The 23,060-nt window shown below is 35.1% G+C and overlaps 2 protein-coding genes across 2 annotated transcripts in view; both read left to right on the top strand.

The window, feature by feature from the left end:
- Nucleotides 1-23,060, top strand: part of LOC143908985 (uncharacterized) — a 146,225-nt gene that overhangs the window by 86,027 nt on the left and 37,138 nt on the right. The window lies entirely within an intron of this gene.
- Nucleotides 1-23,060, top strand: part of LOC143909971 (uncharacterized) — a 73,481-nt gene that overhangs the window by 42,153 nt on the left and 8,268 nt on the right. Inside the window, exons 4-5 of the mRNA XM_077428295.1 lie at nt 11,517-11,601; nt 22,136-22,301. Of these exons, the coding sequence (XP_077284421.1) occupies nt 11,517-11,601; nt 22,136-22,301 (251 nt within the window). The remainder of the gene's footprint in view (nt 1-11,516; nt 11,602-22,135; nt 22,302-23,060) is intronic.

The following is a 23,060-nucleotide window of genomic DNA, read 5'->3' on the forward strand; positions in this document are numbered from 1 at the left end:
AAAATAAATATTCAATCAGAAAATTTAAATTGTTTTCTAATGATTTTCGAAGTGTTTCGATTACAAATCGAAGCCTTCGAATATTTTACGAGTTGATGAAATTAAATTTTAGACCGGAGCAATTTGTTATATAAATTTTACTTAGGCATTTATTCCTCATGCGAAATTTCGCCTTAAAAGCATTGCTATGTTTAGAGTGCACTTTAACCCTTTCTTTGTTATAGTATAAAGTTTCCTTCGTAACGGCAAAAGGTGTAAAATAAAAAGGCGAGACTTTAAACAACACGAGAGACGGACTAGGACATGAATAAATTGTACAGAAGTGGACTTACCCCATTGTTTAATTTAACATTCCAAACATTCTCGGGCGTATTTTTATTATACGTACACTATTTGCTCGCGTTTTCAATTAAGTTGCCAAACGGGAAAACAAACAGACTTCGCATCGTATAACAAGTGTCAATTTTCCCCTGCTGCTTTTCAAACGCTGCTGCGACAATAACTTCAAAGGAAATCATCGAAGCACCCTTCAGATTTTCCGCGTCGCCATGTAAACGCGCCCACCTTTAACCGTGGAATTTCCCCGTATTTTCCTCTTTCGGCAATTACGCACGATGGCGACGGGGGGAAAAAACAATTTTCCCATTGGGGAAAAGCGAAGAGCGGTGAAAACACGGCCCTCGTAAAGTGAATTAAGACGGCCGGGTCATTTTGGTCCGATGTGAGGGGATGGAGAGGTACATAACCCGATTTCCGGTCAACCTCATGTCGTCCCTTTAAAAGCTTGAACATCCTTCCGTGTCCTCACCAACTTCCCGTTGTCGATACAAACTGCTTGAGAGGTTATTAATAGCCGTTGATAGGCCCGTCTCGACAAACATAGACCCATGTGTATACTTACATCAGTGGCGTAGCTACCTCATAGCAAAATCATGCAAACAATATAACCCAAATTTATATACACTCAATTAATGTTAATAACATTTTTTATCGAATCAGATACATTCTTCAGTGTATAAATAATCTTTATAAATACAGCTTCAAATGGAGACCGCTTAATACCTGAATAGAATGCCCTATTTTTTACATTGCTTTTTATTAGCTTCACTCGGTTAGTTCAGTGATATTCCTGCCCGTCCAAAAATTGTGTTCTGATTTTGAACCACTTCCACTCCTTAGGTCAATTTGATATCTTACTGACATACAGGGATATAAGCTTATGTCTCCGACATGAAGCTAAATGAGTTTAATCATTAACGAACTCGTTGAAATTTATATCGGAATATTGTGTCAGATAGCTCGTTTTCCATACGCCTCTATCTACCACCCCTTTGCAACTCATTGAAACAGTGGTAAAGCTATTTTTTCACTCTCATATCATATAAACTTAAAATTAGAAGCTTTCATACTTTCTCATATTCCCAATTATGTATTTATAATTCATATGTAAGTATGATTGATTTTTTTGCATCTGTTTTCTTTAACACGTGTTTCATTTTGACGGCAATTTATGGATTTTGATACAAATAACTCATTTTAATTTCTGTATTCAAAGATATGTATACGATTAACCATCAGCATATATCAATGATTAGCGGGTAATACTTTCAATTGTATGGTCTCGGGTTCAATCCCTGACTTTGAACTGCTGGCCAAACCTTGAATTTGTGACTCCAGATCGATCGATCGATCGATTCCTATCAGAGTTTAAGAATTTATCTGATTTCATTGAAACAGTTCCAACGAATTTGCAACCCTGTCCTATTTTCTCACAAAATTCGAGTTAGCAGCATATTGAATTCACTGAATTATATATGTAATGCTGCAAATTTGTCCATAGATGTCCCTATGATTGTTAAATACATAATGTTTGTAATTGGCCTTGACTAACACTTATGTACAACGTTTGATCATAGATGCCATTTCAAATAAAATAAATGGGTGTATACCGGTATTTAAAATAACTGGGTGTATACCGGTAATTATTATTGTTTCACAATTATTAACATTTCACTGGAATTACAAATTCACTGCAACGTATGTACATATGTATACTATTTTGCTTCACTTTCAATTGTTCAAAGGTTTTGTCAAGCCTTAAATCGAAAAACAAGGCTGCGTACTGTGAATATGGCTGCAGTATGTATCTATATAAAAATATTTAAAGGCCAAAAATATCAAAATTTGTAATTTGCTTTGCTAGATTTAGCCGGGAGCAAATAAAATTGTATATACATCGTATCAATTCGATTTTCGTCAATACTCACGTACGGCATGCACTCCGAGGGACGCTGTTAAAGCCTACAGAATGCTTGTTTACTTTCAAAACAGTATAATTCTCATAAAACGTGACTGATCCTGTTTTCACAGGGTGTATTTACAGGACTCGGTGTGCATTGTTTGCTTTGAGGCTTGCTCGCTGCAGAAAACCTAGAAATGTTTGAGCACTTTCATGAATATTTGCACATGTTTATATACTTATGTATATTATATGGGTTTTTCTATCGCTTGTAGGTTTATCTGAGAAGTTTTCAAAACATAATGGAGTGCTCCTTGACGACTCTCTCTTTCAACCCTTTCCCTATATTGTATAATGTAGACTATCAGTTTTAATTATGACCGTCGTAAATGTAGCCATTGCCTGATTTTCAAAAATATTACATGAAATAATTACTATTAATATAATAATTCTATAAAAATGAATTTAATTTAACTCACCGATTTTAAAAATTCGTCTGTCTCGAATTTAGGTTTGCAAATTTTTGTAATGAGTCTTATGGATATATTTCCCATCAAGTTTTCATTTTTAATATTAGCGTTACGTGATTAATCATCTCACTTGAACCCAAATAGCTTTTTTTAAAGTCAGTCAAGTAAACGTGTATCAAAAAATGATTAGAATTATTTCATCTCATATTTTTCAAAATTTGCTTAAAGAAGATATATAATATTTTTCTGTGACGCCCAAAATATCTACCCACGCCACTGACTTAAACTGTTTTATACGACTTAAGTGCTCGTCTTATGTTGGTTTATAGTGTTTGGAAATTAATTTCGTATTGTTTCGAGTACTACGTTAAGTGGTATAAGATGTCATACAGAAATCTTATTTTAAATATCTTTGGAAAAATATCATTTCCATAAGTTAAATTAAATTAATAAAATTGATAATTCAGTTTATATTTATAAAACATTTGTATATTTTTATTTTTAAACATATGCATACATATGTATATGTATATATATATCATTATTTCACTTCCGGTCTTTCCTCGTTATGCCAAGCATACAGCGTTTCATTTTTTTTAGTGCATTGATCTTTTTGTCTCATATCTTGTCGTTTGATGTCTATATTTCAAATCCGTACGTCTTCTCTAGCAAAACACATTGTTCGAAGATATTTTTCTTCAGGCACATACATACATACCTTTATATGTAAACAAAAAATGAAAGTGCATATTATGTAATACTAATAAATGAAAATTGGAAAATATTGGGGTTTTTTTCAATTCACGTCACAAAATTTTGAGTTATTTTCTTTAGCCGGAATAATTATGTGCTATAATTGAGACGAAGTCTCGTTTTATATTAAATTCCTGTAAAGGACTTCAGATGTAATGCAATTTCCAAGAAGGAGAGAGAAGTCATGCTAAGAATATTAAAATTTATTTACACTTTTTAATTTAGAATTATACCTCTGGGAATTCATCAAAAACTCCTTCAATTGGACTTCAGAGGCGTCCTTAACACAAAATGAGTATACGTATACGAAAATAGACACGCAAAATTTGTTGAGCGCTTTATTATTCAGTAACCATACAAACTTTCGGAATCATTGTAATAAATCTACCGTAGATCTGCATCATCATAACAAAGTTTCCTAACAAAACTTCTATTTGGAAAACACACACTCAATATTAAGTCATACTTTTAAATTATTGCATTCGAGAGGTCAAAATTTTACTTACTTTATATGCACACCTGGCTTTAAACACGTAATGTAATTTATATTTACATATATTCAGGAGCGCTTTAGACAATGTGGAACGATAATTCTGTACAAATTTACAAATGAAAAGGATAGGTTTTGAATGCATGTAGGTATTCCAAAAATTCCGACATCGGTATTATCGAAAGAAAAAAAGACGATACCGAAATTAACGGTACTTTCAGTATTTATTTATTTTTTAATTAATTCATTTTTAATAAAAAAAAAACCAATGCTCCCGATAACCCGAGCCCCACCTTCCATGTTTCAACATGTTTTTTGAAAAATACGCCAAACCCAAACATTAATATATAGAGAATTCGGGTATGAAACTGTGAAGTAGGTACGTCCCAGGTATAAAGAATTATAATGTTTCGTAGAAATTTGTGTATTTTTGTTAGGTTTTTAGTTTTTTTTTTGCAATTCCGAATTCAAAAAAGTCTACTGTCAGCTGAGAAATGGGGAATAAATTATGAAAAAGTCGCATATGGGCTATATTTCAAAATTAAAAGTAAAAAAAAATTGCCAGTTAAAAAATATATATATATATATATATATATATATGTATATATCATCATCATCATCATTTACAGCCATTCGCCATCCACTGCTGGATGAAGGCCTCTCCAACACGCTTCCACTCGTCTCTGTTTTGCGCAACACTCATCCATCTCATTCCGCACATTTTCCTAATTTCGTTCACCCATCTTCCTTGCGGTCTTCCTTTTACTCTTTTGCCTTCTCTCGGGTACCATTCAAGCACTTCTTTTGTCCACCTTTCGTCCATCCTCCTAGCTACGTGACCCGCCCATTGCCATTTCAATCTCTTCACTCTATCCACTATGTCCACTACCCTTGTCATATTTCTCACCCACGTGTTCCGCTTCCTGTCTTTCCTCGTTATGCCAAGCATACAGCGTTCCATACTTCTTTGAGTGCATTGGATTTTATTTTGCATCTTGGCGTTCAGTGTCCAAGTTTCACATCCATACGTCATCACTGGCAAAACGCATTGATCAAAGATCCTTTTCTTCAGGCAGAGTGGCATTTTTGATTTAAAAACAGCATTCATCCGTCCAAATGCACTCCACCCTAATTTCATACGTCTCTTTATCTCTTCATTTTTACTACCAGACATGTCAATTATTTGACCTAAATATAAATAATTATTTACTACTTCTACTGGTTTATCATCTAAGGGGATGCTATCAGGCATGCAATAACTATTGAACATTAGTTTAGTCTTATCTACGTTAATTTTTAATCCTACTTTTCTACTTTCCCTGTCCAGCTGTGTTAGTCTGATAAGTAGGTCAGCTGAATCACGAGCTACTAAAACTATATCGTCTGCGAACCGAAGGTGACTCAAAAAGCGACCATTGATGCTTACTCCGGCTGTATCCCAATCCAATTTCCTGAAAACTCCCTCAAGCACCGCATTGAATAACTTGGGCGAGATTGTATCTCCTTGTCTTACTCCTTTTCCTATGCTAAATCTATCTGTACCTGAAAAAATTTTAACCGAAGCTGTGGCATTCTTATATATTGCAGCTAACAGTCCCACATAGGGTTCCGGCACTCCCTGTGTTTTTAGAGCGTTAAGTACTGCATTATGACTAACTGTATCGAAGGCTTTCTCATAATCGACGAAACCTAGGCACAATGGCCGTTGATATTCGTTGGCGCGCTCGATTAGTTCGCCAACTACTTGGAGGTGGTCCATTGTGCTGAAATTTGCCCTAAACCCTGCCTGCTCTATAGGTTGGTTCTCGTCGAGGATATTTTTCAGCCTTTCTGTAATAACCTTCGTGAAGAGCTTGTAGACCGCTGAAAGTAGACTAATGGGTCGGTAGTTCTTGATATCGCTTTTGTCGCCTTTTTTGTGTATTAAAATGATAGTTGCGTTATTCCATCCTTCTGGTATAGCTTGGTTCTGGATGCATTTGCTGAAAAGCCTAGCTAAGATATTAATTAGGGGGGGGCCGCCACATTTTAGTAAGTCAATGGGAATATTATCTTCCCCTGGGGTTTTACCGTTCTTTGCAGTTTTTAGCGCGGCCTCTACTTCGCTAGGCAATACTGCAGGAACCCTTTGGCCGTGTGTCGATTCCAGAGCGGGGAATTGGCCGTTGTCGTTCTCGTATAGTTTTGCATAGAACGTGTAAACTCTGTCTATGATTTCTTCTCTATTCCTAATTATTACTCCGCTCTCTGATCTGATTGCGATCATTTGGTTTTTGCCTAAGAAAAGATCCTGTTTGCACTTTTTCAGGCTACGGTTATTCTTAATGGTATTTTCTATTAGCTTGCTGTTAAAATCCCTGACATCCCTGACTATTCTCTTTTTAATTTCCTTATTTACTAGATTGTATTCTTGCTTATTATTATCCCTATCTAAATTCCTTTTATGCTTAATTAGGTTTTTTGTTTCCGCTGAAATTTTGCTTAATTTAATCTGTTTAATCTGTTTCCTGAATCCATATATATATATATATATATATATATATATATATATATATATATATATATATATATATATATATATATATATATTGATTTCGCGTTGGGAGTTCGCGTTGTGTGGTATACACAGACGGACGTGTTTACCTACATCCCTTTCTACCGATATGGCCACGATTTGTGCCTGTAGAGTGGTGATAAACGAAGTTCTGGCGTTCATACGCAACAAGATCGACACCCTAGATGAAGTATCACTTGTCCAAATATGTGACTTCTTTACTGAGGATGAAATGATGGTGGCGAGAAACGTGCTCATTTCACTTCTGCCTGATGTGCGAGATACACGACGACAAGGTGATCTAAAAAAGTTAAGATGTATTCAAGACATTATTAAAATGTTTAAAGAGACAGATGTGTCTGTTCTACCAAATTTTGGCGCTGTCAACCTGCGACGTTTGCCTCCTGTTTCTTTCGATTCGATTGATGTTACATCACTACTGAGTGCCATTCAAGATTTGAAGGAAGAGGTGAGAGTACTGAAGTCTCAGGGTGGGGCGAATGATATTTCTCTCATTAAGGATGCAATAGCTGAGTTGCGCGAAGATATGAACAAGATCACTTCCGATGTTTCAAATCGCGATTTGAATGCGTCTAACTTGGTGGAAGAGATATTAAAAAAAACCGGAACCTTTGCGGATGCCGTACGTAAGCAGACTAATAAAACCAACAAAAATAATAGCCAATCGAAACTACCTCCTGTGCCGAACGCATCGAATAATGTTACATCGAATAATGTAAACAAGCGGGGAGCGTCAACCAGTGGCGGCGCTTCGAAAAATGTTACATCGAACGATGCAAACAATCAGGGAGTGTCAACCAGTGCTGGCGCTCCACTAGCTGAAAATGATAACAACGATAATTTCAAATTAGTTAAAACGAAAAAAAACATTAGACGAAGTGCCAACTTAAGAGGCACTTGCAAGGATTCTGAATTGCAAGCTGTAATTCCAGAATCTGAAATTTACATCTCTAGATTCTCGTTAGAGACGAATGTCGAAATAATTAGTACATATTTAAAGAAAAAAGTAAATTTCAAATTCACCTTAAAAGAACTACCATCTCGAACAAAATGCGGTTTCAAGTCTTTCATTGTTGCAACTGAAGCCACGAATGCAACAAAACTGCTCGTGCAAGATTTATGGCAGACCGGAATTGTTTTCCGACGTTTCCGAAAAAACTATATTAATGGGGGACAAAACAATAACAATCGTCAGCTATAATTGTCGCTCTTTTCGACGTACTGAATCCTACATTTCCAAACTATGTAATGAGGCCGACGTTATTTTGTTACAAGAAACATGGTTTTTAGAATTTGAAACTGTATACCTGAGAAGATTCCATCCATCATTTGAAGGCACTGGTACATCTGCAGTGGACAGCGGTAATGGACCTTTAGTTGGACGTCCCTATGGTGGTGTTGGTATATTGTACAAAAAAACTTTTACAGTCACCCAAATTGACCTTCATAATCCGAGATTACTTTGCATTAAACTTCAGCAAGGTGATATTGAATTGTTAATTATTAATGTATATATGCCGACGGCAAAACCAGAAAACTTTGAAGATTTTACTACTTGCTTGGGCATTGTTAATGCCGCTATCGAAGATCATAGTCGCTCGAATTTTATTGTCATGGGTGATTTTAATGTTCATCCTGGCTCTTTATTTTGGAACGAACTACTATCCTTCTGTGAAGAAAATCATTTGAGGATTCAAGATTATGCGTGTCTTCCATCTGATACATTTACATATGTTAGTGACGCACACGGCTCCTTACGGTGGTTGGATCACTGTATCACATCTGAAGGAATTTTAGGATCCATTCAAGATTTTAAAGTCCATACTGACGTAGTATGGTCAGATCATCGTCCGCTTTTTGTTATAATTGCTTCGAATGGTCTGAATCGTTCGAGACCATATCACAATTATCGTCATCGCGACATTGCAACTTGGATGCCACGCAACCCTTCCGACATAATTGCATATTCACTAGAAATAATTAACTCTTTGGATCGTATTGTATGTGATAATAATCTTCAAAATTGCAATTTGAGAAAATGCACTGATACTGAGCATAGGACTTCCATTAATTACCTCTATCATTCGATTGTAGATGTGTTGAGAAATGCCGCTTCGACATCATTTTCTTCACCAACGCATCAGTATAATGATAAGAGGTTTAAGGTGGTTCCTGGTTGGAACGATCAGGTAGCGGCACGCTACCTAGATTCGAGGAACTCATTCATAGAATGGGTCGCAGCGGGCCGCCCTTCTACAGGAGAAATTGCCGACCGACGTCGTCATGCTAGGCATGTTTTTAAAATTGCACTGAAGGTATGTCAACGCAACGCTAATCAAAGTGTTATGGACAAGATAGCTCTATATCATAGAAATAAAGACTTCAAGCAATTTTGGAATGCTACAAATGCTATTTTAGCAGTAAACAGTACTATCCCGGTACATATTAATGGAATCTACAACCATCGGAGTATTGCCAATATGTTTAGCAAGCATTTCAAAGAGTCTGTTTCGGATTTGATGGGCAGGGCTGATGTGGTTATGTCTATCTCAGAAGATTCGTTTTTCGTCATAACTGGCGACGAAGTTGAAACTGCGTTAAGGTCAATGTCTGGAGGGAAAGCAACTGGTTGGGACAGCATTAGTACGGATCATGTTCTGCATAGTGGTAAGAATTTCTTCATCATATTAGCAAGGCTTTTCAATGTGATGATTTTGCATGAACATGTACCTGAAGAGTTTTCAAGGACGACTATTGTTCCTGTCCTCAAGTCATCAAAGCTTGATGCTTCAGTCATTGACAGCTATCGTCCTATTGCTCTAGCCACCATTTTATCTAAAATTCTAGAGAAGATATTGAGTTGCAGATTAAGTGGCTACCTTTTGACAGCTGATGAGCAGTTTGGATTCAAGAAGCACTCGTCGACGGACATGGCCATCTACACTTTAAAACAGGTAGTGGATTTTTATACATCGCGAAAAACTTCCGTATACGCCTGTTTTCTAGACTTATCCAAGGCCTTCGATCGAGTGGATCATGATCTACTTTGGTCCAAACTGTTAAAAAGGGGAGCTCCAAGTCAAATCGTGAGGTTTTTAGCATCCTGGCACCGGAATCAGTTCAGCCATGTACGCTGGGGGAATTCATACTCTGATCCCGCTTCTTTGAAGTGCGGGGTTAGACAGGGTGGGTCAATGTCTCCTGGCTTATTCAACCTTTACATGGATGAACTTTCACATCGCCTTCGACAGACTGGAGTTGGTTGCCACATAGGAGGAATATGCAGTAACCACATCAGCTATGCGGATGACATGGTGATCTTGGCGCCTTCTCCGTCAGCTCTGAATCGCCTCCTGGAAGTTTGCTCGAGTTATGCTGCAGAACATAATATGCGGTATAATACGAGTAAATCCATGGTACTGATTTTCCGATACGGTCGAGGTCCTCATTTCGTCCCCAACATTATTTTAGATGGGCGTAATCTTGAAACTGTTAGGGAAGTCAAGTATCTGGGACACTTGCTGACGGAGGATCTATCTGATGACCGTGACATCGAAAGACAAAGAAGAGCCATTTGTGTAAGGGCAAATATGCTGGCTAGACGATTTTTCCACTCCAGTGTAGAGGTTAAGAGACAATTATTTATGTCCTTTTGTACTAGCCTCTATACTGGTGAATTATGGACCAGATACAAGCGGGAGACGATGAGGAAGATAAAGGTACAATACAACAACTGTTACCGTGCTCTTTTCGGGTTACCTAGGAGCTGTAGCGCGTCGCAAATGTTTGTAGAAGGGCATGTGCCTCATTTTGAAGCCATTCTCAGGATGAGAGCGGCCTCTCTACGTCTTCGTATATTTTTATCGCCTAATTGTCTTCTTGCTGCTGCATCTTCTCATTTGCATTCTTCATTGAATGTTCGATGGATGGAACTGCTACACCGACCGCCTTGAATAGACATAAAATTATTATTATTTATTATTATTAGACTTATTTATTATTATTTATTTATTATAATTATTATTATTATTATTTATTATTATTATTATTTATTATTAATATTATTTATTATCAGTAATATTTATATATTTACTTATGTATTTATTTATTTATTTTTTGTTTACTATTTTTCAATACTTTTTTTTTTTTTTTTATTATCTATATATTATTTATATGGGCGTTGGGGATTGCACTATTCTCCTCATCGTCTGGAATAAAAGCTATTATTATTATTATTATTATTATTATATAGGATCTCTATTTTAATTAATAAAACGTAATTTTGACAAATCCGCACGTGGAGGATTATACACTCGCTATTGGCATACTTATATAAAATCGCTTAGAATTGTTCTAGAAATAGAGTAATCCGCACCATATGGTTGCGAAAAAAAGCGGTCAAACTACTATGATTTATAACTGCAACTTCTCTAGAAATGGCAAAAAATAAATCCGTAAATACTGCATAAAATTATTTTACATTGAAATCCTACGCCAATAATACATTTAATCCCCTACAATGAGCATTTTTAAAAGCTTTTATTTAGTTTATTGTATTTTCCCCTTTTATTCCTGCTTTCAAACAATGGTCGTTTTTTATTGTAGTTTTTAGCCATGGAGATATCATTTTCGACAAATAAAATGTACGAATTTGAAAAATCGATACTATTCGTATTTCTTTATTAGATACCGGTAGTACCAAAAGGCTTATTTTCGGTAAAATACCGGTACTGTCGATATTAAAATCCCTACATCCAAGAGCACGTCACAATTACGTCACAAGACCATGTATGTATGTACATATGTACATATGTAGGTGCGGTCAGCTGTGTACATGCACCGTGTGAATTTGCTCGTGATCCAGGATTACTAACGTTATGACAGGTACCGGACTATAATCCCGGTGCCTCTGCGTGTAGGTGTCCCCTTTTTTATGGTCCAGGACGAGCCAACGACCCAGTAAACTGAGAGGTTTATCGCCATTTTCAGGTGGAAGGCCGTGTGCTACCACTACGTGAGAAGAAAACGTCAGGTGACCCGGTACAGGAATGGAGACTCGTACACAACCACTCAGGTAAATCCAACAAATTTTATTCATTATTATTTTATGATTCACGTATTTATTGTGTCTTACAAAAGTCGTGTCATCCATACAATCATACAAGTATAGTAAGGCATTTTTTTCTAATATAAATAAATGTACATATATTAAATGATTGCATGAGTTCATACCAGTTTACCGTTAAAAACGTATGAAAATCGAGTATGAACTTATATAATCATTCGATCATTTTTTAAATCAAATTACATACATTATAATAATAAATAAATAGCCCGTGCTATTGACTGAACGGACACTAGGCCGACGGATATTTGGCCGAACGGTATATAGGCTGACGGACGTTTGGCCGAACGGTATATAGGCTGACGGTTGTTTAGACCAGTGCTTCCCAATTACTTTCATGTCACGACCCCCTAAATCTGAAAGAATTAATTCCCGGCCCCTAAAAATTTTTTTTTCTGGTTAAAAGGTTTATTTGGCAGTAATTATTACAATAATAATACACATATTTATATTCAGCACAAAATTATAGAAACTTGCTTAAAAACATATTTTTTTTAAATAAAAACTATACACACATGAAACAATTTAATGCGATAGATGAGGTCGCATGTTTTTACATAACAAATCGATATCGGGTTCAATGTCAGAAATGCTAACTCGCAAATCATCTTTCAAAGTCTCCGTGGAAAGGCATGACCTTTGCTTATTTTTTAAAATAAGTAATGACGAAAATGCTGTTTCGCATAGGTACGTAGTCGCGAAAGGAATAAGAGTTACCAGGGCTTCTTTTCCAATAGCAGGATATTCTTGCTGTCACCTTAACCAAAATTCTGAAATACTTTTTTCATTAAATTCCACTTCAAGCAAATTATCTGATCTGATATATCAACTCTTCTTGGGCTGTCCACGTTATATGATCATATTTTAAGGACTTGGCAAAAAGTGTTCTTATCCAATTGTTCCTTTCATCCTCATTCAAGTTTAAGAAATATTTCCTTAAATATATACATTCCCTAAATATGTAATGTGGAAAAATATTCATAAATGAATATTTGTACTTTCTATTGAATATTTTCGCGGCCCCCGCGAGAAATCCTACACATAAAATTAAAATTTATTGATGGGAATTTGCGATCAAAATTCATGAATATATTCAATATTTATGCATACATAATCTAAAATTGTGTTATTTTGTTAATATTTTTTATTTAGTGCCATCTTATCAATTCCCGATAAATCATCACCAGTGATATCGCTGTTCTTCAGGTCATGTACGGGCACTACGGAATCACCACTCCGTCCCCCAAAATTGTGAATTGGGCTTCTGAATATCTCACATTCAGACCATCAATTTGTGAGGCTTTTTTTTCTTTAAACGTCTCTGCTGGTGAGTTGTGTCCAGTAACTACAAAGCTTCTATGTTAGGGTGACATAGAAGCTTTGTAGTTTCGGATAACTTCTCCTACGGTTTGGATTTTGAGGTCCTTGTGGATCTCTTCGTTTGTGACAAAGCTATATACATCGGTAATGATCCTCAGAAACGGGTTTTGACATCTTTGCACATATTCGATATTGGATGGCTTACTGCACCCCCACAGTTGTATGCCATATGTTCATATTGGCTTCGCAATTGCCTGGTATATTAATCTTTTGCAGTGCATGTCTAATTTGGGGTGTCTTCCTACTAGCCAATACATCTCTCTCTGTTTGATTCGAATTAAATTTTTTTTCTTAATATAATACCTCCATGTAAGCCTTAAGTCGAGATGCAGTCCTCAATATTTGGATGAGAAAGCTTGTGGAATTTGTATCCCGTTGATGAAATTCTGATATCATTTCGTCGCAGTGTAAATATGACTTGTGTTGATTTGAGCTCGTTCAGTTTTATCTTCCAATCCTTGGTCCATTTGTTGATTTTATTCAGTGCACGCTGCAAGCGTTCAACCACTTCCGCTTGCGACTCACTCGATGACATAATTTATTTATTTTAATATACAAGTATACCACAGTGTATTCACATGTCACCCCAATATGACACTGTGGCCAGAAAATAATGACATTTGTCATGAAATGAAATAATAATAAAATAATGACTTTGTCATCGTCAAATGTTCCAATGAATGTCTCTTGGCTTGTCAGGATGTCAGCAGTGTATATCGGGTACACTATAGGTCCTATCACGCTTCCCTGCGGTACTCCTGCAGTGGCTATGTAAAAGTTAGAAAATGTCTCTAACGATTGTTCTAATTTTATTATATACATACATATATAGTTTAAATATCATAGCATGGACGTGTAGAGGAGCTTCTGAGATCGAAGTGAAAGATGCGGGGAGTAGTGGTAGACTTATTGTTGTTGATCCGTTAACCTGCCAGCTCCGAATGAAGCACGGAACAAATCCGCCGAATATGTATACACAGATTGTACTCTCAGCATCGAGAGGTCAATGGTCGATGGGTAGCGAGACCTTATCGACTGTTGTATACAGCTTTTTACATACCTCCTTTACGTTTCACATGGCTTTCGTGTTAGTGGTCATTTTTATCTCTTATCCGATCGTTTTTCATACGCTGAGGACTTTTTGTCGCGAACGCGTCATCAGGCGATAGTAATGGTAACCCTGTATTTATATATATATATATATATATATATATATATATATATATATATATATATATATATATATATATATATATATATATATGTACATATGTACATATGTATATACAAATACAATAAAGGCCATAAGAATGTGTTCTCTTTACTTGTGGGATAAAGTAAACATATCTAGTACAAAGAATCTATTCAAAAGCTTTTTTTTCTATAAATAGGATACTATTCTTCTATTGTGTATCAGATACACTGTATCTAAACCACTTTCGTATTAGTTCTTATCTCGTACGTAAAAGCAGAATACTATTACGCCATTTAAAATTATCATAAATTGATCGTAATGCAGAACATCCATCTTCTAGTTGTATTTGTCAAAGATTGTCTAATTCTAATTCTAAAAGACAGTTTGATAACAATAAGTACAATGTCTTCTTTATGTACAAAGTAATGTTTATTTGTGTATATATGCTTTTCATTCAAAATATGTATATACATATGTACATATATATTTATTTATGTGCGTATTCGGTTTCACGTCGAATAAATTAATGCATTATACAATAGGCAAGGTTGAATGGGGGTTTTTTTCCTGACAATATATTCCACATGACCTTTTGTGAACACCCTGTGTAATGGGGTGCGCATGCCAACCCCACCTGAGCCGCAGTTCAATTTCTTTTTTGGGTCTCGTCTTTCGTCAAAACAGAAAATTCAATATGAGTCCCCGCGGCCCCATAATTTTCCTTTGCAGCGGGTGGTAAGACGCCTTGCGATTTTTCCCACGCGGTTTTACAACGTTTTTGTTTAGTTTTTATTTTATTTTTTTTACTTTTTACATACGATAAAAACGGGCCCGTCTTGCTGTCGTTATACACGAGATTATTCGAAAACATTCGCGCGAGACTGATAATTTAGAAATCGTTCCATTATGATTTTTTTCGCGGTGTGCGGTACCGCGATGCGAATTTTCCGGGGCGTCGCGTGCCGACTCGTCGTTTTTCCGACCGCGAAAATTATCTCTAATTGAGCGGCTTTGAAGCCATAACAAAAAGTTTTTATCTCCAGTGAAAATCTATAATCGTACAGAACACATTTGAAAATGTATGCTTCGTTCAATATTTCATACGAATTGTTTTATATTACAGGTAAGCTTTAACACTTTCGTAAATATATGTAATTAGCACGTGCGTAATGGACAGGAAAACTTTAAATTAAAGTTGGATTTTACACTAAAGCAAATTAGATTGAAAGCTTTAGTATTCGGTTACGATATTACAGTATTAAAAAAGTAATATTTTCTTGTAAAATTATTATAATCAAGTGTTTAAATATGTATGTAAATGTATTAAATTTTGTAGTTAACTTTGAGCCTTACTTGAGGTCAGTTTGAAATAAAAATACATATTAAAAAAGGTCCTTTGTACTGAAACATAATCTATATACCTACATATACATATGGACTATTGGTCGAATGGACACTAGGCCAACGAATGATTGGCCAAATGGGTGTAGGCTGACGGATATTTTGTCGAACGTACACTAAGCCGAAACGAAATTAGGCCAATGGACATTTGACCGAATGAAATTTATAATTGTATAAATTTATCAAACATATAAAATTTTAATGATTTCTGAATAATGTATCTGTTTTCAGTGAGTTCTGAGTAATTTCGGTTCATAATCGGTCAAATTTCCGTTCGGCCAAATGTTCGTTCGACCAAATGTTCATTTGACCAAGAGTCCCTCGACCAATTGTCCATTCAGCCAAAAGTCCGCGCACGATACATATAAATAAAAAAGAAACAGTATATTTTCACAAGTCGCTTTTACCATTCTAGTTTTTTTTCCATATGTAAATTCCTTTCATTTATTATTTTTCATCAAAACAAAAATTGTAAAAAAATACTATTAAACGTTCAATAGGTAACAATAAATCCGCAATAAAAAACGATAAATCCGCTTACGAATGTATTTTTTAGACTTTTTTTCTTATTGGTTTTCATTTTATGTTGTTTTCGATTTATTTATCATCACATACTATATACATACTTCATAAATTTTCTTCAGCTATTTGTTTATGTATTAAAATTATACTATAAATTAATATTTCTAAATCTGATTTATTTCTCTTCAAATACCCGTCTTTAATTCTAAAATAGATAATAAATGAAATAATTAATAGATCAATTGTTTATAGCAATCAATGATCAATATTTGTTAATGAAAATTTAATTTACATACCTACATAGTATTTAATATACTACATATACAGCCAGTAGAATATGTAGCTCAGTGGTTGCGTTAATGCTAACCACCGAGAGGTTCCCGGGCTCAAGCACTGGGCCGACCTCGATTGAAAAAAAATTATTCGGAGTATTATTTGAAATGCTGGCCATGCTGACTTGGATATTTTGACTCAACATTTCGATCATTTCCTATTAGAGTTTGCCAATTTATCTGATTTCATTGTTGAAACGGTTCCCCATAAAAAAAAACATCCAAACGACTATGTTACCACTATTTGAATATGATTTCAAATTTATAATCTATAAATTTATTTATTTACAAGTTTAATACCATATACATCATTAATCAGTCTGACTTCTTTGGATTAATCATGAATTTTAACAAAAGCTTGAAACTTTTGTAATGGAATTAAACAATATATTACACATATAAATACATATGCATATACGTAGGTAATATTCAATTACGTGACTAATTTGAATATATCGATTTTTAAATTACATTCCGTATTTAATAATGCCAATTCGTCGTTCAATTTCACCATTTCAATTTCATATGAGAATATCTCGAATTCTCATCCGGTTGCGACGAGATTATTTACCAAAGCGACGTGAACGGGCACATAATTCGCATTATGTTCAAATTTTGTGGCTTATCCGAGCGTGTACTTTCCCGAAAACATGATTTATGCATAATTCAATATCGCATTACGAACACGCGTTTTGATTACCTTTCATTAGAAAAGTGCGTACCATTGTGGTGCTTCGGGCGTATGTTCTTCTGCGTCCTCACTTTTAATACCTACATATATTGCAAATTCGGCCGCGGAAAACTTCAGAGTAATGTAATTACCGTTCCGTTTCGCAATGTAAAAATAAAAGCGGAAATATTATTTACGATAATGTTCGTATTATGCGTGGAAAAAATGAATATTTTCTCGGTGTAACCGCGTGTAATTTGTATGCGTTGAATGACATAACGATCTCGTTTAGTGAAGCAATTTCCCCTCGAGCACTTTTATTATTTTCATAATAGTGTAACGAACCGCGCTTGAGTCGACCGAATTTTCCTGCAATAAATTTGAGAAAAGGTATTGTGCATAAATGGAAGAAGGCTGTTTAATTTGTACTCAATAATTCATTAATGTTGAATGAAATAATAGTCCAACACGTCTAGATGACGGACAAAAATTTATATTATAATAATATGGGGTTTGGTGCATCCGCTCTAAAATCGCCAGATTAACAGAACGGCAGCTTTAAACGTAATTCTCGTTTTCTCGAATGATAGATTGCACATCAGATGACGAGTAACCTTTCGATGTGCACAGATGCAATTATTAAAATTGAGTTGGATCTTTCTGGCGAGTTTAATAAGGCAAGATTCGGAACTTATCGAATCTTGCCTTATTTAACTCGCCTGAAAGATCCAACTCAATTTTAATAATTGCATCTGTGCACATCGAAAGGTTACCCGTCATCTGACGTGCAATCTATCATTCGAGAAGATGAGAATTGCATTTAAAGCAGCCGTCCGTTAATCTGTCGTTCAATTTGTCTGGCGATTTTAGAGCGGATGCACCGCATCCAATAATATGATGTACAATTCATGTAAAATGGTTATTTATTTATTTTTTTTTTTACAATTTCGCCATAGTGATATTACAGATTAGCTCCAGGTCATCACTATGGCTAATTTATTACAAGACAACACTCATGATTAACGAAACTAAATCTAAATATATAATTATTACATACATACACATGAAAATCGAAACAATACCTGACATCTATGGTCAGATATTACAAACATCGTATAAATACGATTAATAACATTTTTCATGTAACAATACGAATTTTTACATTCGATAAACAACCACAGAGATATCTATGGTGAGAATCTGGCGAAACCTGGGATATAACAATAACTCAAGGTTTGCAACACAGAAAATTGGGAAGGAAGAGCCAATTTTACAGGAACCGTTACAATGAAAATCAGAAAAATTGGAAAATTCTGATAAGAAACGATTGACCTCGACAAACCAAGGTCTGGCCAACAACGAGACTCTTAGTGGGAATCGAACCCGTGACACCAAGCACGAAAGAATTCGATACTGACCATTAGACCACGCTGCTGGTTATGTCGGATAAAAATTATTTATATGCTGTATGCTTGGTATGACGGGGAGAGATAGGTAACGGAATACGTGGCTGAAAAGTATGACAATGATATATGTATGTACATACATGGAAAGAGTGAAGAAATTTAAAAAGCAATGGTTGGGTCGAAAGATGGACAAGATAAGTGCTAGATTGGTACCCGAGAGAATAAAAAAGGGTGAAAAGAAGGCCGCAAGGAAGCTAAGAAAATATGTGAAGTGATGAAGACCTCTACAATATGCTTCCATTCGCCTCTGTTTTGCACAACTCTCATCCATCTCACTCTACACATTTTTCTAATTCCATTCACCGATCACCCTTGCGACCTTCCTTACACACTTTTACATTATCAGAAGTACTATTCCAGCACTTCTTTTGTCCTTTCATCCATTCTTCTAGGCGTGTGACTCGCCTCGCACTCATGGCCATTTCAATATTTAACTCACATTAAGCATGTGCTAAGAAACTTTCCCCAAGATATTAATTGTATTCCATAAGACTAGTATTCCATACCTACATACATATTATGTATATTCAATGAGAAGAACATTTTCCCAAAAAATAATCACAGAAATCCTACCCTAATCAAATAGTCTTCAAGTGATTTAAACCGGTCCTCCGAGCTGTTGGCTTGCTATCAACGATCTCAAGCGAATATCCTAAAATCGCCTGAAGCTTAGTCCTATACTATGGACCAACTTTCAGCGAATATGACGCAGAGGCACGTCATCGTATACAACCATAAGAAGAAAGTGCTCGTTCGAATCGAATTTCAATTATCGCCCGAGGAAAACTGTTCGCAAACAAATGGCCCGAAATCTTTCAGCCACGTCTGCCTCCCTATCTCCAAATTGAAATTGTCATATTTCAATTAGTGCCGAGTACATCGGCACGTCTGAAAGGCCCTTCGTTTTGCATTAAGGCCGTTCATCCTCCCCAGCTCTATATTGTACTGACCCTCGTCTGATATTCAATTTGCGCCCCTGCTAGGGTGCGTCAAGACTCATAATCTCGATCACCACCTGAGAACATTATAAATTGAATAGACGCATGTACGCACATATATATGTAGTAACATACTGTAAGGATATTAAGAGCTTATCGCCCCTATTATAGTGGACGTATCTTACGGTACCTTTTATTCCGTGTGTGTAATATTTGGAAAGGCCAGATTAAATTCGGGCTTTGTTTCCGTCAATAAAACGATGGTTATTGTAATGGGCGTTGAACCTGATATGACTTTATTAGCAGACATGAAAATAGAATCTCCTATTGTTCAGGCTTTACTACGATAGGGTTATTGGAAAAACTTAATTAATATAATACACTAGTGTTGTGTCCGTTGATATTTCAACGGGTGATTTCGGAAAAGGAGTTGATACAGGAATTATGACACCAATTCTCTACATTTTTAGTCATGTCTATCACTTAGAAATATTATTATCAAAATATGATAAAATATGAAATATCATTGAATGGGTTATAGCATATTAAGTTATTCGATAAAAAAAATTAAAATAAACATGTCGGTCATGTGTTCTATCTTATTAATATCTTTAAAATATAATAAATTTAATATTTATATCTAATTCTTTAATATGAAAAAAATGGTTCAAAACCTCGCTAATTCAAAACACAGTCATGTATTTTTTCGGTCTCCGTGACGGGCCGGAATGTGAAATTACCGAAAACGCAAATATCTGAAGGCAAAGATCGAAAATCGAAAGATCTTAAGTCAAAAGATCAAAAAAAAAAAAGGTGCATGGTAAACGGTACATACTCACTTAATTTGCGTGAGCAGGATACAACGGGAACAAGAGAAACAGGCTTTTCCTCCCGTATTAATGTGCGCGCGCAGAATACGGGAGGAAAAGCCTGTTCCTCTTGTTCCTGTTATATCCTGCTCGCGCAAATTAAGTGAGTATGTACTTAAGTATGTACCGTTTACCATGCACCCTTTTTTTATCTTTCGACTTAAGATCTTTCGATTTTCGATCTTTGCCTTCAGATATTTGCGTTTTCGGTAATTTCACATCCCGGCCCGTGAGGTAGACCCGTATTTTTTATATGACGTTACGTAAGCAATTTCTATTATAGGTCTATTACCGAAAGTTGGCGCGAACAAATGCGCTCGTGCAGTGTCTGTGAATAGGAGCATAGCATGCTGTCACACTGCTTTCAATGATAGAAAGACGCTGTGTCACTTTCACGCGCATGTGCATGAGTATAAGAGCGCGCCAACTCTCGGTAACAGACCTGTAATAAAGTGATAGACCCGATGAAAATAGAGTATATTATAAGTAAAAACTACCTCCCTACCTACATATAAACAATATAAAACACCAATAGAACAATTAATTTTCAATAGATGGCGCTAAATATGTCGTGAGAATATTTTTCTAGAGGAAATATTGGTAGCAAACAGTATATACAGGTTTTTTCTTGATTTTTATAATATCGTATACTTTGTTGACAGTGTTTTAACTGTGACGTACATATGTCGAATCGAAACGACTATTAAAGTACGGTGAGCGTTATCGCAGAAACACAGATACACACACACACACACACAGAATAGCGCTATTATATATATATATATATATATTAATGTTTGATAGCTTTATACGATAAGAACAGATGGAAATATATAGGTGATATTAATATTAGCATGTAATATTTTCAATTATGTGTTCTCGGGAGCTAATCCAGGTGTGTGCTGCTGGCCAGACCTTAGTTATGTGACTCTAAGGTCAATCGTTTCCAATCAAAGTTTGCCAATTTATCTGATTTCATTGAAACGGTTCCAACAAATTGGCATCCCTGTCCTATATTTGAGTAACTCAACATCTCGATTTTCGTTGATTTGTATAAAAATGCTACAAATTTGTCCATAGATATCTCTGCGGATGTTAATTGATGTTTGTTTTTGTCTTGTATAACACTTACAATAATTCTGTACAATGTTTGGCCATAGATGTCATGTTTAATGTAATATATAATTAATAATTCCTAATCTGTATATCACACTTGTCGCATTGGAGAAATCCGTTGAGACAAATGCGCATGATTGATTGAATGAAATTAATAATTTAATTCATACAGCTTAATTTCAACTCATCTCTGCTTAAAATTTAAACGTTTTTGTTTAAAAATCATTACTCTTAAAACAAGACCGTTGAAGATAAATCTTCTCACATTCTTGTTATATAACCTGTTATTAATTTTGAATACACAAAACTACAAGTTATAGTACCTATAGGTACTTATATAAATGGTACTTACCTTCATTTATATCGTTATAAATAAGGCTTAGGCTTCCTTTCAATAAATATATTTATACGTATATTTTTAATTCTACTCAAAGGAAAGATGTTTGTTTGATGTTTCTATATAAATGTTGGGTAAAATTCGTCAAATCCTCAGTCCTATTTGTATGAAAAAATCATTTATATTATTATATACATCATTTTTATACGATAGCATGTTACATAAATACATTGTATATATGTATTTCAAATTTTCAGGTATATTATGAAAGGGTGAATTCGTATAGTGCTTCAGCAACCTTTGCCCATGCTTACTGCGGCTTCAAGGACGTATCCAGGAATTTAATTCTGGACTCGTGTGGACCCATCACTAAGATTCGATTCAGCAAAGGATTCGCCTTTTCAAATATCGAGGCTGCCAGTGGTATGTTCACTTAAAAGTATCATTACAGAATAAGAAGCCCCAAATCGTAATATTTTAATATAAAAAATGCCAGACTTGTACATTTCAAAATTTATATTTTTTAATGTTGCTACTATTGTCTTGTACATTTGCTTTGTGAAAATCAATAGAATTAACGATATATGTATACCATCAGAATAGATCAATGGTTAGCGTTTAATGCTTTCTATTGTGTGGTCATGGGTTCAATCCCTAGCTGTCCTACTGACCAGACCTTGGATATGTAACTCCAAGGTCAATCGTTTCCTATCAGAGTTTTCCAATTTATCTAATTGCATTGAAGTGGTTCAGCCAATTTGAAAAATTGGCTGATTTATAAAATTATGCAAATTTGTCCATGGATGTCTCTATGATTGTTAATAATTTTTTTTAATTGGCCTTGAATAATAATTACAATACTTATACCTATACAATGTTTGACCATAGATGTCATGTAAAATAAAATAAATGGGTTTATACCCGTATAAATTGAAAAAATAAATATTCGTGTATACATACATATACATATGTATGTACATATATACATTTTTTATACTTAAATATTTATACATTTTTTTGACTGCAAGTAAAATAGTTTATTGGGCAACGCAAAATTCTTCCTTTATTCAATGATATTAATAATTATTACCATATAAAACACAATTAGAAATGTATATCAATTTAAGGTACGTTTATATTATCCGGCACTGCATGTTAACAGCTCGGTACAACACTGCACGA

The sequence above is a fragment of the Arctopsyche grandis genome, chromosome 3 (genome assembly GCF_051622035.1).
Source record: "Arctopsyche grandis isolate Sample6627 chromosome 3, ASM5162203v2, whole genome shotgun sequence".
Lineage (NCBI taxonomy): Eukaryota > Metazoa > Arthropoda > Insecta > Trichoptera > Hydropsychidae > Arctopsyche > Arctopsyche grandis.